The sequence below is a fragment of the Mesoplodon mirus genome (genome assembly GCF_964341445.2).
Source record: "Mesoplodon mirus genome assembly, chromosome: 5".
Lineage (NCBI taxonomy): Eukaryota > Metazoa > Chordata > Mammalia > Artiodactyla > Ziphiidae > Mesoplodon > Mesoplodon mirus.
In genome coordinates this window covers 77,197,641-77,217,079 of record NC_138980.1, presented here as the reverse complement: position 1 = coordinate 77,217,079, position 19,439 = coordinate 77,197,641, and the positions used below count along the sequence as shown (strand labels likewise).

The following is a 19,439-nucleotide window of genomic DNA, read 5'->3' as shown; positions in this document are numbered from 1 at the left end:
CTGTAAAGGGTTTGCTCAGGTGATTAAGGCTTCAACTCAGTTCACCTTAAGATAGGGAGACTGCCTTTGTGTTCTTGATTGAATCAGGTGAGCTCTTAAAAGGGACTGGGCTGTTCCTGGCAAAAGAGATTCAGTCTGTGGGAGGGATTCCATGGGAGGGAGATTCCCTGTTGCTGACTTAGAAAATTCTCTGTTGCTTACTACAAGGCTGAGGATTTGGGAGGCCAGCAAGGAAACAGGCTCCTAAGTTGTACAAGCACAAGGAACTCAATTTAGCAAAGAACCTCAGTGAGTTTGGAAGCAAGTTTTCCTCCAGAGCCCCCAGGTAAGAATGCGGGCGGGACCCCCAATGCCTTGATTTCTGCCTTGTGAGACCCTGAGCCGAGATGACCCCCATGCTGTGCCGGGACTTCTGACCTGCAGAACTATGAGGTAGTAAACTTCTCTTAAGCTGCTAAATTAGTGATAATTCATTACATAGCAATAGAAAATTAATGTACTTGCTTTTTTTGTTTGTTGTGTTTTTTTTTGATTTGCAGTCATGTTTATATGAAGAAAAAGAGGAAGGAAATAAGTGGGATGCCATCAAGACAATAAATCTAGCTTCTATTGATTTGTTTCCAGAAAAGTGGGATGGGAGGGAAAGTGTATGTCTGTTGTGTTAATTATATAGCATTTTTCATTGTAAGGTTAGCTTTTTGTCATTTTCGTTGCAGAAAATAGTCAACTTAGAGCATACCTGTCATAGATGAGGCTTCATTTCTTGATATAATTGTTAGTTGCACAGCATATTTCACTAAACTGTAAAAGTCCCTTGGCTTCAGATTTGTTCATTGTTCTCACAGCTGTTTCCTTACTGAGTTGTTCCTCCCACTTGAGACAGTAAAGGCAAGAAATGAAAGGTGATGTGTCTCAGAACCTATGGTTAATACTCACTGTTAACGTATTTTGAATACATGCAGCTTTGAATGGGACTTCTGGAAAATGCATATTGTGCTTTCACAAAATAGCCTGTTTGGCAGCCCCAACTAAAAAAATGTGGAATGCTTTGTAAATGTTGGAAATGTGGGAATTTTTCCAAGAAATTAAGACCCCAGAAATAATACATGAAACATACAAAGAAGGCAGGTGTAAATTGTTAGCCGTTACCCAAATGTTAGCATCTTTTTGGTTGTATTGTTTGTATGCCAATAAGTGAGTGCTTTTTTCTTTTGGAGAATTTGGCAAAATTTAAATAACTGTGTCCTATGATGTCTGTATTGGATTTCAGCAATTCATTCCTGCAGGTAGACAGCACGGTATAGATGTACCATTGTGTGTGTTTATCACATACCTTTTCGTATTAAAAAAAAAAAATGGTTGGAGTTGTTGGTGGAGGGAATTGGCAGGAAAGAAAAGAATGGGGGATTGCCTTTAAATACTGGAGAAAGAGCCACTGGTTATGTGATGCACTGTGTAATGGAAAGCTTTGAAATGGTAGACCCGGCTTCATTCTTAATAGCTTTAACACCGGGGGCAAATGTCTCATTTGTACAATGAAGAGATTGGTCTGAACTGTAGCATGTGTAAGGTTCACTGCAGTTCTAAATTGTATACATCAGATTTTTAAAGTGAATCAAATTTAACATTTGAGCATCTATCATATTAAGTAACTCAATCCTCATAACAACCATATAATGTAACTGAAGAACTAAGTGAATACGTAACTTGCCCAGGGTCGTCATCCATCTGGTTGGAAGTGAGAAGGCTGAGATTTTAACTGCAGATTTTAACCTAGAATTTAGAAACAGCTGTAACTGCCATAACTACTATGCTGTACTCCCTCTTGCCGTCACGAGAGCCAGTCATTGTGCGAGGGAAGCCTCTGTGAGCAAGTAATGATGTGTGACGATGGATGGCAAGTGGGGATTCTTTATTTCCAAGTTTTTTTAAAATTTCTATACAGACAACTTTATGCTCTGTTTGCTATAAATAGCTTTTTTTGAAGACTAAACATTTTAAAATACTTATTTCTTTAGAGAGCTCATTGAGAAAGATGAGTTCCATTATATGCCAGCCATCTTGCTGTCTTTAGTCTTCCTTTAAATATTAACTAAATTGATTTAGCTATGCATTCAAAAAAGTAATTAGAAATTTTGTCAACTCACCCAACCTCTGTAGTCACATCTTCCAGAGATAAATATAAGCTTAATTTTTCTATGATGAATATTGACTGACAAATTACTTTGTGCATATTTTAATTACAAAATAACTATACTTAGCTAAAACTAAATGCATCTCTTTTAAATACCTGAATATTTTAGTTAGCTTTGAGTAAAAAGTCTTAAGTGACATGATTAGAACCAAAATTAGCATAAACGCTTTTTAGAATTAAGAGGAATGGGAACACACCTATACGGTCGCCCTTGTTTTCTTTCCATGTTGACCAATCTCATATGTTCTGAATAAATCTAGTTAAATCATTTGCTATAATAACCTGTAGACATGAATTTTCAAGCTAAAATCAGTGTCAGGCTTTGGATTTGATTGTACACTTCTTACAAGATAATGACCATGCTACTGTTTCATGGATGCTAGCAGAAGACATCAGAGACAAAGGACTTAATTGTGCAAGCAGTGTGAGCAGTAGCATATGTGCATTGGTTCCCTTTACACCTAAGTCCCACAGGGGCGATGCAGTATGTGCCAGATGGATGTCATGCACTCAGAGGGTTTACACTGAACTTTTATAGCAGATAGTAAGCAAGCCTGTTCTTTGTCCATAAAAAGCTGTTACCTCATTACTCAAGGGTACCGGCTGCATAAACAAGACTGAGAAGTGGCCTGGGTAGAAGTGTTCAGGGCCTTGAAGACATGGCACACCCAGCAAGACCTGGAGGAGTACAAGAGCTCTAAGGAGGACTTACCTCCCAGCAGACAGGTGTGGTGAACTTTAGTGGAAAGGGTAGTGGGGCAGGGCTCTGGTTCTTGTCCTAGCTCTCTGCAGCAGCCTTCAACAAGCCTTTCTGAGACATCTCTAGGTTCTCTTTTATAGGAAATGGAGTTGGATGAGATGACAAAAAATATCTACTCTTTCATCTAGATACTAGGGTTATACTTTTCTGAAAACCTTCATTTAAAATAAGACTGAACAGGTTGCCTAAGGCTAAAAATTGAGCCTCAGAATTTTTACAAAATCAAGCAACACAAGCACAGAATGGCTGATTCCCCTCAAGTGTTAAATGGATTCTTAGGAGAGAAGGTGAATCATTGTATTGGTTCAAACAAGGATGCCCTTTATAATTTTAAGAGACATAACCTTAATGCAAACACAATTATAAAGGTGTGACCAAGAAATGTTACCTCATTTTCTTTTTCTTTGATAAACATTAAAAAAATCCAATGATTATATAAGGCATAAGGGCATTCATTAAAAAAATTATGGACCAGCTTAGAGATTTTAGATTGAATGCATTGTTTGAGATTTTTTTCAAGAACAAATGAATGAGAGCTCATTACTTAATCTTGTGAAACACATTTTATAGATTTTTTATTTTAGATTTTGGAATAAATTCTGTGAATTCACAAATTTTGCTGAAGAGTACTATATTAAGATCAGCTTTGTTGGTCGAAACTTCTCAAATAGGTTAAGCATCTACTTTTCACCCCTTGAAAAATTCTACTCAATTGAAAGAACTACTAAATTTATAAATGAAAGATACTTGGGAAGATGTTAAGTGATTTGAGTCCACATTAACTTGCAAATAGCAAAAATAGTTCTGGAAAATCCAATCATGCTATCACTGTTAAAATTTAGATTGTACACACAACTCTATTTTGGCTACTTAGAATATGGAAAGATGTTCCGGTACATGGGGTTTATTTATATTAACATCATCCAGCAAACATGGTTCTGTCACTGATAGACTAGCAGCACAGGTTTTGAAGTATTTTAACACATAAGAAATAGACTGCAAGCAAACCTTGGCTACCAAGAGTTTTCTGGAGTGAGTATATATGGGTTTGTCTGTTCTTTCAGTACTGCTTTATTGAATACCTACCCAGTGAAAGCCTTCCTGCCGGGGAATGTCTCCAGAAGAGAGAGCTGTTGTTCTGAAGAAGTTCAGTCTAGTGAGAGACAAAACAGGTCACACAGGGTGGTTAGTACAAAGATGAGGTCCTGGACACAATTGGGGAATGCTGGAAAACAAATTCTCCCCAGATGGGTTACGGCTTTTTAAATCCAGGGCCTGGAGCCATTTCATTTTAATTCTTTCTGGCAGGGTTTGTTTCTTTGGCTTTTGGCTGGTTAGTTTGGTTTAATAGATACAATTATATTGTAATATATAATATATATTATGGTTTGTTTTAATATTTGTAACATTTCCTGCCTTAACAGGTTAGGACATTTTACTCCTTGAAGGAGCTTACAATCTAGTTGTCTAAAAAGAGCTGCACAACCTGCACTGGCCATGCCCAACACAGGTGAAGGGCTTCGTACAAAATGGGCAGTAATAGGAGCTTGATACCACTTACTCTGAGCCAGGTACTTAGATGCTGACTTCCCTTGTCAGGTTGTTTCTGTTATCCTTACATGGAGAGGTTTAAGAACCTGGAGCTAGGAGTTGGTATGAATGAACCCTGTTTTATGGGCTCTCCCACAAACTGCGTAGCCTTGAATATTCCTAAATATCAGCTATGGGGAAGGACAGCTCACGATACATACACCAGGGCAATGTCTAAAAAAATTCTGTTGAGTAGGCCAATTATTCCTGGTATGTATCGATTAAAGACAGCTCTTCTGGGGTGTTGCTAGTCGTACCGGGGGACCTGGGGTTAATGTGCAGTAGGCATTGAGTAACCCAGAGCGCTCAAACCTTATTGCCCACAGGGTGAGGCAAGCAATACAAATAACTGAAATGGGACAGGTAAGCCTGATACATGTGCAGCCAAGTTTGAGAACCAGTGCTCTGAGACTTCGCTACTCAACGAGCCCCTCAAATCATCACCATCATACCTGTGGGAAATAGAGAATCTCAATCCCCATGCTAGTACTACCAGGACATAATCTGTGGTTTACCAAAATTCCCAGGTGATTCTGTGCAGGCCAAAGTTAGAGAAGCATTGCCTAATAATCAAGTGACAGGTTGAACCTCACTCTAAAGCCTTAGAACAGTGGTTCTTAAATCACGGCTACGCATAAAAATCAGCAGGGAGTTTCAAAAAGGTACTAATATTCACGTCTGTCATTGGAAATTCAGATTTAATTGATCTCTGGTTAAAATCCTGGAATCAGTATTTTAAAAAATTGTCCCAAAGTGAATCTAATATGCCAGGGTTAGAAAAAAAAAAAAACACCTGTAATTCAGTTTGTTTTTTTTTTCCACTTTGAAATTCTATGAAACTGTCTTCACCCAATACATCTTTCTTGTATGGAGTCATCTGATAATTACTTCATATTGAAAAAGGCACTGGGAGAATTTTGCCTGCTTCCAAAACTGTTAGCTGAATATTAGCTGTTAGTTGGACTAGGCCTGAATGTTTTCTGATCATTGATATTAAGTAACTCTTCATCTGCCACTCTTGAAGATGGACTAAAGAATTAGTCTGTCTTCATTTAAGAATTAGTCTGCCTTCGTTGGTAAACAGGCAGCCCTTCACTTTGGTTTTCAGTCTATACAGTAAAATCATCTGGGGACCTTGCATCCACATTTAATGTACTTTCACAGAGCTCAGAATTCTGATGGGGTGAAGGGCACGCGCTTTTAGTCACCCAAACACAGGCCCACAGTAAACTACTGGAATGGCTCAACCAACCAGGTTGTCTTATCTGTTAGGACTTAGAGATCACCTGGAATAAATAGAATTTTATCATCACTCCTGTGAACTCCAGATTTTTCAACTGTTAAAGATCTTGTTACTTATGAGAACTTCATATAATATTTATAAAGCACTTAACACAGTCTCAACTGTGAATACTTCTGAAAATCTAATCTGACAGGGCAGGTCTTCTCCTGATGGAAGATATTCACCTCAAGTGGTGTATATCAAAGACCTTGGCTCCAATTTCTTTAACTTCTACCCAAATTAAGGCATTTTTCCCCCTTAATGAACTAGTTGCATGCCTTCCAATCACAAAATAGAAAAATAGCTACCTTTTCTTATGCAGATGGCATGGCTTATCATAAAGAGCTAGAGGTACCCCAATAAGCCAAATGATCTTCTGAGAAAAATTAAGTGCCCGCCCCCACCCCCAGCCCAAGTAAGCAGTTGAATTGAGCGATTCAGTTTATTCAGCCTTGTGGGGCAGGCTGGCAAGCAAATTCATGTGGGTGGGCTTGCAATCCCAATCACACGTACTTTAAGATCCATACTAAGGTTCTTCTGCTAGTGGCAACAGGTCACACCTGTTAACTCAAGTTTAACTGGCTAATTTATCTGTCGTGCTACAGTGGTTTTCAATCTTTCTATCACAGTGCAAGTAAAAAAGAAAACTAACATTTCTAGAGTACCTTAGGGTAAACTGATAAAGCTTGATCAGGAGAGGCAACATACTGAAATGCTTTGGCTGCTCAGAGAGCTGGAAACATCCATATCTCAGTACAAGCATGCTTGGATCCTAGTCTGGGAACACGTGCACTAGAAGCTCTATGGCGCCCCTTCGGGGCATGATACGGGAATAGGGCTCTCAACACTGCTTCATCCAGAGCAGCTCATCTCTCATGTTTTATTATTTATCTTCCATATAAATCTTCATTTACAGAAAAGTGAAGTCCCTGCCTTTGTGGGATGTAACTTATGATGGTATCTCGGCTTTCATTTTATAAAAATGGACCATGTAATCTAGATATCACTTGAAGAAAGTGGTAATAGTTCAGTGAAAGGAGATCCAGTATTTTCAAACATTCCTTTTGGAGTCTGTTTTGATAACAAGTTTCTAAGTATTTCCCTCCTGGCTTTCTGTTCTTTTCTTGTTTGTGGAAAGGCATGTATCTTGTATGTGATTTGTTATGAACCTAGATGGTGAAATACACTGAGAAATAGTGAATGCTTAATTAGAAATTAAGAATTTTTCAGTAAATCCAGCCTTAGAAATTAACTCATCCAATTTCCTTTACGGATGAGATACTGAAATGCAGACTCACCTCCTCCGCCAGTGATTTGTTCAGTGGGTTTTCATGTCTTCCTAACCAGGCCACATCAAGGCTGTGCCCATTTCCTCAGAGCTTTGAGGGGATATTGTTTATTTGCTAACCAAAGCTCAAAGACCTGGTGACCTCATATAAAGAAAAGCTGATCCAAGGTATGAAAAATGCGGACTCACTACTTACTGTTTAGTAAAATACAAATTTATAAATCAGAAAATCATTTTTTAATCGGTGTGCCTATTGTCTTTAGCTATAAGAAGTATATAGTATTTGATACAAATTCCTGAGAGGATTTTAAACTACTTATTTGTGTTCTGTATATATGCATACATTTGAATATTTGGATTTAGTGCTTCCCTCTGCACTGTGAAAGCAGTGAGGCCTGAATAAGGCAGTTGTGTAGGGGAGAGGACATGAGCGAAGAGTAAAACTTCACAGCTTTGCTGAGAGTTTTGCAGACCTAATTGTTGGTATTTGGTGGTGCTTTCCAATCTGTTTACTTCCCTTTATTATAAATAGTCAAAAATATGACTAAAACAGGGATGGCAGAGCTAATATTTTTTTCTCCTGGTTGCGTTCTGTCTCCAGCCTTCCTTCTCTCTGCAGATTTAATTTTTCAACAATGATTTGTATGTGTGTATGTTCTACATGTCAAATGAACTCTGAGGATACAAAGATATATGAAACTGCCCCATCTTAAGGCACTTATCTACTCATGAGGGAATTTCTAATTCATCAAAGAATTCAAAAGTGAGACTTACCCATAATTCCTGATAGTAATCAATTTTTAGGTTTAGGTGTTCAGAAATGTTACTTTTTAAAAAAAATTGAGTTAGACACTGTGTCAGTTTAGGGAATGCTAGGAAACATAATAAATTTAATCAGATAAAGACTTTTGGCAAAGTCATAATACAACAGTGTGTTTTTTCCCAGTGATTTCTAGTGATTTCTGTGATCTCAGATTATTAAAAACAAACTTTATATGAAATTTAGGAGTAATATTGAGAGAATTATTTAAATTTTATAACAAATCATTAGTTTGTATGCATTATTTCACCTAAATATTAAAACCAAAGTGAATTTTCACTATCCTGAATTGGACCTACTTTCTAGGTCATTTTCAAAGCAACACAGAGAATTCTTTTTGTACTTTAAAAATAAAATTTAACTAAATTCATTTGCATTCTCATAGCCAATTTTACTGTCAGTCCTAAAATGAGGACAGACAAGGGTAAGCTGGTAAGTTCAGGGAAATATAAGGTTATACCTATAGCCTCTAAATACACTGTTTGTATTCTCTCAAGGAAGCACACTCGGAAGCTAATTGACAGAGTAGCCTGGGCTTACATGGAAAGGTCATCCATAATGTCAGAAAGACAGAAGTCAGAGACTGAGAATATCCATTAACAAGGGAGATTTCGAAAAGATGCCCACTGAGCCAGAGGATCAATGCTCATTTTCTAAGCTTACCTCATTCAATCTTAAGGAAGAGAGAATGATAATAAGCTCATTTAAGTACCACATTGTAAAAAGTATTACAAATATGCATGCTTATAACTCGTATTTCTTTCATCAATTATTAACTCACTACATGACCAACTCTTCACAAATTTCTCATAATTTTGAAGTTGCAGCATACTTTACTCATGTATTCATAGTTTGATACCATAAGTCAGGTCCCATTTCCCAAAATAAAGACAGCTTCACCAAATTGAACTCTAAACTAATGATCCCCCATACATAATGAGCAGATAAGCACATTTGATTACCTTAAGCTTATCTCAGCATTGAAAAAATTAATAAAATACTAAGAAATGTAACCACAAAATAAGCGAAATCTTATAACTCTGTAATATTAAAAAGCAAACATCAACTTTGGAAAATTCTGCAACATATAATTAAAAAGAGCTTACACTTTTTAACGTAAAGACTTGTTAGCAATTTTTTAAAACTGGCAGCTCTTTTTTTTTTTAGCTCTTTTTTTCATATTAGAAATATGGGCAAATAGGAAATTGCCAGGTGTTTACCAAAAAAGGATGCAGATGACCATAGCATGAAAAATTATCATCAAAAATGTAAGTGAAAATAGGAAATTATTACTGTCCACAGTACTTGGAAAAGCAAGCAAACAAACAGAAAGACAATCTGATACAGTTTGTGTGTAATTAATAAAAACTTTCCAGAGGGAAGATGGTAAATTTAAAAATACATGTATAGACATGTTCTTTAAATTCTAGTAATTTCTAGGGAGTGAAACATTAAGGGATACATAAATAGATGGATGTTTGCTTATGAGAGGAGACATGGATGGATATTTGTCAAAATATCAATAGTTATTTTCTTTTCAACCATATTAAATACTGAATAGTCAATTTGAGTGCCAGGAACTAGCTAAAGTACTGTATATACAGCAATGCCTGAAACAAAAATTTCTGCTTATAGAACTTACATTCTAGTTGAGGCTGATATTTAATGTGTTTTGATTTGTTTTTTATGCTTTTCAGTGTTCTCCAAATTTCTCCAGTGAATGTACTTAATCAGAAATACATGTTACTTAATTCATTCTAGTTAAAAGATGAACATCTGTTCTTTTTAAATATCGGGTTCAAATATTTTGGCTAAACAATTTTCTGCTGTCTTAAGTGTTTTGAGATGTTATGTGTTGAACTGGGCCACAGAGGCCTTAGCTGTATACAAGAATGTATGACTGTGTATTAACTTTATTTACAACCATCATTGTCAAGCTAATATTAGGCACTCTAAACATCATTTTTCCAAACTTCTTCTGACAATAAAGCATTTTGAGAATTTCAAGAATGAGAAAATTAATGAAGAAGCTACGGAAACATTTCTCTCATCACTGATGCCCCTGGATCATTACATAGTCCCAAGTTATACCTGACATTGTTGCCATTTTCAATATATTCTATGTCTTAGCCATAGTGGGGAGGAAGAAATGGGATTATGCAGGGGTTGGTGGTATTTCCTAAGTACCTTTTAAAACTGAGTGGTAGTTCTTAATCTCTTTGTGCATCAGAATGACCTGAGGAGCTTAATATAAATCAGGTTTTCAGGCCCCTGCCCAAGAAATTGTGATTCAGTAGGTCTGGGACTGGGCCAAGCATCTGTTGTTGTTTTTTTTTTATCAAGTTGTCTCAAGTGGTTCTGATGGCAGTAGCCACAAACTGGAAAACACAGAGTAAGTGCCATAGGGCTTGAAGCATGTATCCCAGTAAGTTTTAGGATGTTTAAATATTGTACCCAAAAAAGCTTTTCCCCTTAGCTTAACTCTCTGATATCCCATTACTGTAGTGGCTTTCTAAGTCCTCTGCACAATTTTATGCTGAGCATTTCTTGAAGGTCTTCCTGCAGAGGGTTTTTTTTGTTTTTTCCTGAATCTATTTCAGACTGAATAGAAATGGCAAGGTCACCTTCAGCATCAACAATTGTTCATTGTAGGTCTCCCTATTTAGTCTTGGTCAAGTCAGACTTGAGATCTCCATGCTCAAGGGGAAAAATCTTTCAGACTTAATAGGCTTCCAAATACCTCTGTTTGACAAATACTAACCTGAGGAACTGTTACATTATTCTCTGAAAATGTCTTCCAATTGGAAGTATTATCGCAAAAGAGAATTTTTGGCTTTTCAATAGCAAAACAAATTCTCCTATTTAGCATCAAAATGAATACGTAAAAATTTAAAAATTCTCAGTGTTGAGGGACTCCTAAATATATATGCAAATGATCCTTCGTTGCCAATTTAAGATACATGTTTAAAATCTCTTTAAATGATGATACGTAAAGCATGGTCATGACCTAACACTGGATTACATTGTGAAGTAGACTGAGGTGGTCCCTCATCTCTGCTTCCTGATTGTTCTGTTTAGGGAAGTGTCTATTTCTCCTGTCCTCTGGTACCAGGGCCACCAAAGCTCTGCCATGTGCTCTCAAATTTGCCTTTCTTAGCTGCTGACATTAAGTTCTCAAATAGAAGTAGATGTTCTACTTCTTCCTGGGACTTGAGCAAAGAAGTTTTCATCCAGTAAATGCAATTCAGGAAGGATGTTGAATATTAGCAGGAGTTCAGAAAACATTTGTCAGGGCCTAAGGGTTTTGCCCTGAAATAAAAATCCATGATAGTCTTCTTTCCCCCTGTGAAACCACCTTGACCTTTGATATTCCTTCCTTAGTATTTTGTTAATATGTTAGTCATAAAAATACCATACTAACCATAGACACTAAAATGTGTCTCGTGTGAGTACGTTTGTGCTATTTTCCCTTAAGAGTTTCTTAAAGCAAATTAAACACATGAATATGAATTTATATAAATTCATGAGTAGATAATATGTATATATAAGCATTCCCATATTTCCTATAAATTGCTACAAGAATAGAGATTACTTTCAAGTAATGTTTTTTTGCATGGACCATTTAAATTATTGTGCCAGAATTGTGTTTGTTGTCTTGTGTCATGGAGACATAGGACAGTGGAGACATACGTATCATGTTGAAAAAATGTGCTGGGGTAAAAAAGCAAGAAAACAGCTGCATTCGCTAATGAAACACTAGAAACTGGTTTTGTAAACTCGTCACATATTGGTGTACTTAAATGTACTTTGTTTTTTTATCCCTCGAAGAGTTTTGTTTGTTAAGCTTTACTGATGAAAGAGCAATGGAAGAGAACGCCACTTTTAACAAGTTTTAAAATATGTTTTTAATTCAGATCTTAGCATGTTGCTTGGCATGTAATAGGCCCACTGGATTAAGTCCTGACTTTGGCAGGCTATGTAAGACTAAGACACTCATTTCACCCCGCCTCACACACTTATCAAATGACAAACTTACCCAGCTTTCAATTCTTCTGTCATAAAATTTCATAGTTGATAGAGAAATCACATCGTCTAATGTAGCTCCCTCTTTTACAGATGGGGAATCTGAGGCCCAGATGGGTCGATGATTTGCCTTAAATAGGATCAAAACTATGTCCCGATTCTCATCCCATCTCTTAACTGTATGCTTTAACTACAGCCCTTGCATTTATATAGAGTGTAACATGCGTCTAATAGTTCTAAGTTCACATTTTATATTCTCAGTAACTATGCATGGATGGAATTTAATAATATTCCCACTTGACAGATGTGAGAACTGAGAAGTTAAGTGAGTCATCTTAGGATATAGGTTTTGTAGGAGTAGAAGCACTCTCCCTTTTGCTCTTGATGGTATTGCCTCTTGAGTGGCAATGTTCCTGGGTCTCTAACCTGAGCTACTGTAAATGTTGCCTTTCTTGGAAATGTTAGGATTTCCCTTCTAATCCTTTAAAAATAAAGTGAACCTCCATCTCGTTCTGAAACTTGAGAGTTGTGTAATTAAAGCCAGTCAACTAGACAAAAAAGTTTAGGTACAAACACATATATTTCCACTATTTAACAAGTAGGATTTACTATTCTGGAATTTTTTTACCTGATGTCTTAAATTTTGGAGTATAATCTCAAATTGTCAATCAGTGTGATGTGTGGGTTTTTTTTGACAAAGAGCTGATCAGTTGATGTAATTTTTTAAAGTTAAAATAGATTGCTTGAAAGAATGGAAAGGAAAGTCTTCAAATTACAGGCCAAATTTGATAGCCCAAAGTGTTCAAAGGAAGTCGTTTCTTAAGTGAGGCTAATTCTCACCTTAATGTAATATTCTCTCCCTCCAAAAGATATACTATTGGACTACAGACCTTAGTGGAAAAAAACCTAGAAGTAGCTAGATGTCTCAGGAAGGGGGAGATCCAGCCACCATGAGGTAGAACAGATACTATGGTAATAAAAGAATTTGTATTACATCAATAGTAGGGCTTAAGCTGATTATATGTACCAAAGAAGACACGGTCCACCCTTCATAATGAAAAAATTCCATGGCATTTAAACTAAGAAAGGGAGAATATTTAGTCAATACTCGTATTTTACTGTTGACAAACAAATTTAGGGAGGTGAGGTGCCTTGTTTAAGCTTTCAAATACAGGTACCAAGCCAGAGCCAAAACCCTGCTTTCCTTGCTCCCTTCCTGGACCTCTGTTACTAAAATAAACTATATTCATTGAAAAGGTAGTAAGTAGACAGTAAACACATCTGGAATAATTTCATAAGGGATATGTGCACGATGGACAAAGCTGCATTTCTGCCAAAGACCACAGATATACAATCAATCAGATCACAGAAGCTATTTGTAGTTGTCAGAAAAAGATGTGCTCTGATAGAAACTTGGAAAATAAAGATCGCTAACAAGCCAGCTTTAGGAACAGCAGCTGTTTTGGAGGAGGTCATTGAGAGGATGTGACCACCAGTTGAGTTGACCGGAGAGCTGAACCTATGAAATCTTGAACCCACTGTTCCCGTAGGCAGAGCTGTCACTAGGAGGTAACCGTGAGAGACTAAAGTGTGGAGACCATCCAGGCTAAACCCAGGTAAGGTCCATATAGAAACTTTTAAGGTCCTGGTGAGTGAGCGCTTGTACAAGCAAGCCTCCTAAGTAAGTTGCTTATTAGAACTGCCACCTACCAATCTGGAGTGGTCTTTCCTTGCCCTCCATGTAGGGGGGCAAATTCGTGAACCAACGATATGATTATTTTAGGGTGATTTTAGCAGAATGCCTGCAAAAACACTCTTCCAGATTTTAAACCAAATGGCAGAAATTTGAGGGACACACTTACATACAGGATAGTCTCTGTGGTCTATTTATCCAAGAAAGGAGAACCACTTCTAAACCACTGAAGGACAAAAGGAATTGCTATTCTTCTAAAGAGAAGAAGTATTTTGGCAACTTGCTCCACTGTTAGATCACATGAATATTGTGTTTTTTGAGAAACTTGGTTATCGATGGGAAGGCAGTATCATATAGATGAAATCATGTTATTATAGAAGTTATAAACTTCTCATCAACCATAATAAAAATTGAATGAGGGCTTCCCTGGTGGCGCAGTGGATAGGAAACTGCCTGCCAATGCAGGGGACACAGGTTCAATCCATGGTCCTGGAAGATCCCACATGCCGCAGAGCAACTGAGCCCATGCACCACAACTACTGAGCCTGCGCTCTAGAGCCCACGAGCCACAACTACTGAAGCCCGCGCACCTACAGCCCATGCTCCACAGCAAGAGAAGCCATTGCAATGAGAAGCCTGTGCACCTCAACGAAGAGTAGACCCTCCTCGCCGCAACTAGAGAAAGCCCCCGCGCAGCAATGAAGACCCAACGCAGCCAAAAATAAATATTAAAAATATATATATATAAACACATATAAAAATATGTGTTTACTGGAATTTTTTAAACCAAAAATACCACATGACATTTAGGCCTATTTGATGCATAGGTTCCGGGTACATCAGACTCATTCATCCTGCTAATCCTACGCTTTAGTGCCATTCCTAAGTCTCCCTTCATACCTTTTTTTCTATTTTGTAGGAAAATTTTGACTTAGGCTTGGAGTACTCTTTCAGTTTTACCCCAAAATTATGTTTCCGTATTGCTTTTAAGAAGACTGATGCTTATCTTCTGCAGAATCGATGATAGCCAATTGTTTTCATGTAAAAATATAATTTCAGCACCTTGCCTAGGTATAAGATATCAAATAATATACAGCATTTAAATGTTTTAAAATTACAGGTCATTCTAAAAATGTATTGCTCACTAGTAGTATTCTAAAGGTACCCATCTCAAATGTGCTCATAACTCATAACTTGCATATAGACAGACTTTTTGTCTAATCAGTTGTTTAACTGAAGGCAAATTTAAAATAAAGCTATTAGAAATTAAATTATGTATTTTTTCACTCTATATAAACAAAATTCCAGTCACTGGAATGAATTGCTTAGGTATGTAAGTGCATGTACTCTCTTAATAAGTTGGAATAGGTCTTCCTACTGTATTCAATGTCAGGAAAATGTTTAAATGACAATCCAAGGCTCCTAATTTTTCAGGGTTAATGAGAAATTAAGTTTTTTAAGGAAAACCCTTCTTAAAATAACTTTTAGAACCAGATTGATTTTTCTATTTCTGTCCTCGTATTGCCAGTTTCTGGTCCTGTCTTTTCATTAAGCAGTGAAGAATTTAAATGGTTTTGGTAAAAGTAAACTACCAGGGAAACAAGTGATTTTATAAACGAGTTCAATAGAAAGGAAGTAGGGGCAACATGAGGAAGCAGTGGTGGTAATTTGTCTTCAGAAATCAACAACCCATAATGGCTCTTAAAAACTCAAAGTGGAGAATGGGAAGGCATTTGTTATAAATAACTGCCCCAAAGATAATTTGAAAAAAACCAGGCAGGCACATCTCCAGGTGAAGTAGCATAAAAAGGAGGACCTCTTCAGAATTCATGTCAGATATGGTCTCATTTATTAGTTAAGCTTGCAGATGACCAGAGTAAGCCTCTCTGGACATTGAAGTAAACTAAACTCTAAAGGCTTATAGGGACAAACATTGCAGGTAAGGTCATGTTAGTGTGTATAGTAACACATTGAGAGGGCAGGGACTCCAAATACAGAGACAAGGGGTTCACGTCAATGGTTCTTAACACCTGAATCCAACGCAGGATGTTTGTCATGGAAGTTAGAGACACACGTGAAAGGAACAGGGACAAGAATTGTCAGAGCACCTGGTCTGTGCCTTTTACAATGCTTAAGAATTATAAGGAGGGCTTTCCTGGTGGGGCAGTGGTTGAGAGTCCGCCTGCCGATGCAGGGGACGTGGGTTCATGCCCCGGTCCGGGAAGATCCCACATGCCGCGGAGCGGCTGGGCCCGTGAGCCATGGCCGCTGGACCTGCGCATCCGGAGCCTGTGCTCCGCAACAGAAGAGACCACAACAGTGAGAGGCCCGCGTACCACAAAAAAAAAAAAAAAAAAAAAAAAAAAAAAAGAATTATAAAGAATAATAGGATTCTAGACATTTTACCTAGAAGTATTAACTACTGAAAAAATACAAAGTTTTAGATCGTGTGTGTGTGTGTGTGTGTGTGTGTATACATACATATATATATATATATATATATATATATATATATATATATATATATATATATATATATATGTTGGTATCCTCATGGGAATTAAGGAAATCAGTATATTTTGGCTCTTTGACTAATTATCTGAGACTAATAGCAAAGACAATAACCAATCCCTGCTGCAATAGTCCTTTGGTGTCTCTGCTAGAGACAGGCCAGACCCACATGGAAATGATTCATTTAGTTAATCCAAATCCTGGAAACACATAAGGGGATGTTTAAAGGCTGGACTTCTTTGGTTAGTTGTCTGTAAAAGTTTAGAAAGTTAATATAAATGTTGATGTTTGTGAAGCAAGTCCTTTATTTCTCCCTATATATGTATTGTGTGTTTAAAAAAATGTATTAAGAAGAAAAAATTTCCCCTTTGAGTCACCTTTCCTCTATGAACCAAATGAAGTGAAAACACATCCTGCCTGTTGAGAGCGCCCAGAGTATACATCCTGCTGTTTCATGGTTATTTAATTATGCAATGATTCATCAAGTTCTCATTTAGTCAGAGAGGTAGAAAAAGAGAAATCATAATGAAATCAACACTGAGGATAAGTTCTACCAAGGGGCAGGATTTAGAAAGTTATATTGCTGTTTTTCTTCCTTACTGGCCCCTAAGCCTAGCATTCTGGATGTTGTTCAGGAATCACTCACCAGTGAGGATGAAGAATTCTCAAGATGTGTTGATGGAACATTGGAATGTACTCAGTTTACCTTTGCCTGCTGGCATTTTCCTGTGTCTGCTTATGGTTTTTATGACAGAGAAGGTTATTTTAAACTCAGAAGACTGTTTTAGAAATGCTATGGCAGTGAAAATGCATGAAATCATTCTCAGGTTTCTCTGAGAGGTAGACGACAGTAATAATCTTGATTGTGCCCTGGCTCAGGCACACAATGGAAGCAACTCTCCTGAAGTGATGCATCAGATAGTTCCAGAGCCAAGTGTGAAACCAAGAATCTGACCCCACAACTGCTACCATTAAGAAACCCCTGCATATGAAAACACTGGCCATATGTGGGTCAACAGAAAAAGAACTATGGAAACATGAGGCTAACGAGCTAGCCTGAGATCAGCAGTGGGAAGCTATGATTTCAGAGGGAGCTCCTTGGTGCTCATTCAAAAATGTGCACGTATGCCTGCCTCTCTCCTTCCTGAGACAATAAAGGAACACAAAAATGAATGAAATCTTAAAAGTGAAGAGAATTGTAGCCGATAATGGGGAAATTAGTAATGATTTTCTGAAAGTACGTACATGGAAGTCTGCTAATGACTAAGACCACAAGGAAACTGCAATGGAGGTGAAAGCCAAACTCCCCAACAGAACCCCAGAATGGGCCGAGCTCAGTATGTGCAAGCATAGAGCACAGAAGTGAAAAGAGCAAAATACAGAGCACTTACATGGATGCACACACACATTGTACCTTCCTCCCTCTTCCCATTATAAGACACATTTAAGCTCTCCTAAAAGTCTGTGAAGAGGGCTTCCCTGGTGGCGCAGTGGTTGAGAGTCCGCCTGCCGATGCAGGGGACGCGGGTTCGTGCCCCTGTCCGGGAGGATCCCACATGCCGCGGAGCGGCTGGGCCCGTGAGCCATGGCCGCTGGGCCTGCGCGTCCAGAGCCTGTGCTCCGCAACGGGAGAGGCCACAACAGTGAGAGGCCCGCGTAATGCAAAAAAAAAAAAAAAAAAGTCTGTGAAGAGCTGCCTAGAGAAAGCAATAGTACTGCGTGGGTGTGGATATTTCAGAAGTAGTCTTCATTCTGGCACCAGAGGATTTTTTGAGCTGAGAAAATACTCTGTATGGTATAATAATGATAGATATATGTAATTTAAGATACATGTAATTTACTTAGCAAACCCATAAAAGAGACAACACCAAGAGGGAAACTTAAGGTAAATTACAACTTTGTGCAATTATAATGTGTTAATGTACATGTGTCCTTGGTTAAAAAAAAGTACCATTCTGATAAGTGATGATGATAATGGGGGAGGCTCTGCATGTGTGTGGGTAGGGGGTATATGGTAAGTCTCTGTACCTCCCTCTCAATTTTGACTCCTTGAGCTCAAGCTGAGTACACTTTAGTAGAAGAAACAGGAAGAACTAACCATGAAGTACAACAGAAAGACTCTACAGAGGTATAAATTTCCATGGAAATAATGAGAGAGGTGCAGTTAAATACATTTGCAGTGGTACCCAAAGCTACCAGGAGCCTGTATCTGAGCTAAACTTGTGCCCATCTCTTAGCAGACATCTCTAGCTTAGGGAAGTAGGGAAAGGAGAGTACCATATTTCTTACTGTCTTCACCCAACCAATTACTAGTCTTGTTTCTGTCCTAAGTTTCTTGCCCAGTACAAGTGTAAAGAACTAATTTTGTACATCTGGAATTCCTTGCTAAACTGGACACAAGATGTAGAGGATACAGTGGTCTTAAACCTTCTGTACTTCATGCACAAGACAATGAATGCCTTTGCTGTTCAGCCAAGAGTACATAATATTTTTTAAAGAAATTCTTGAAATAAACATAAGGTTAGTTAAAACTCATGATTTTGGCAAAAAACACTCATTTTTAACTTGAATTAACTTGAATTCCTTAAAAAATTAAAAATAGAATTACCATATGACCCAGCAATCCCACTACTGGGCATATTCCCAGAGAAAACCATAATTCAAAAAGACACATGCACCCCAATGTTCATTGCAGCACTATTTACAATAGCCAGGTCATGGAAGCAACCTAAATGCCCATTGACAGATGAATGGATAAAGAAGATGTGGTACATATATACAATGGAATATTACTCAGCCATAAAAAGGAACGAAGTTGTGTCGTTTGTAGAGACGTGGATGGACCTAGAGACTGTCATACAGAGTGAAATAAGTCAGAAAGAGAAAAACAAATATCATATATTAATGCATATATGTGGAATCTAGAAAAATGGTACAGATGAACCGGTTTGTAGGGCAGAAATAGAGACACAGATGTAGAGAACAAACGTATGGACACCAAAGGGGGAAAGTGGGGTGGGGGGGCTGTGGTGGTGGTGGGATGAATTGGTAGATTGGGATTGACATATATACACTAATACGTATAAAATAACTAATAACCTGCTGTATAAAAAATAAATAAAATTTAACATGAATTGACAAGTTAATCTCATATCCATTTACTGTGAAGTTAAAAGTGACATTAAGTGTGGTGAACATGAGTGTGTTCCTGTGACTAAGTTCTCAAGAATGATAACATTTTGATCCTCACTCCAAAGGGTAGACCCTTAGTTTGGTAG

The 19,439-nt window shown here is 37.7% G+C and overlaps 1 protein-coding gene across 1 annotated transcript in view; it reads left to right on the top strand.

Moving 5' to 3' along the window:
- The window catches only part of ISOC1 (isochorismatase domain containing 1), a 35,424-nt gene extending 21,060 nt beyond the window's left edge, over positions 1-14,364 (top strand). The window contains exon 6 of the mRNA XM_082621176.1: positions 208-14,364. Within this exon, the coding sequence (XP_082477302.1) occupies positions 208-276 (69 nt within the window). The 3' untranslated portion in view covers positions 277-14,364. The remainder of the gene's footprint in view (positions 1-207) is intronic.
- The last annotated feature ends 5,075 nt before the right edge of the window (positions 14,365-19,439 follow it).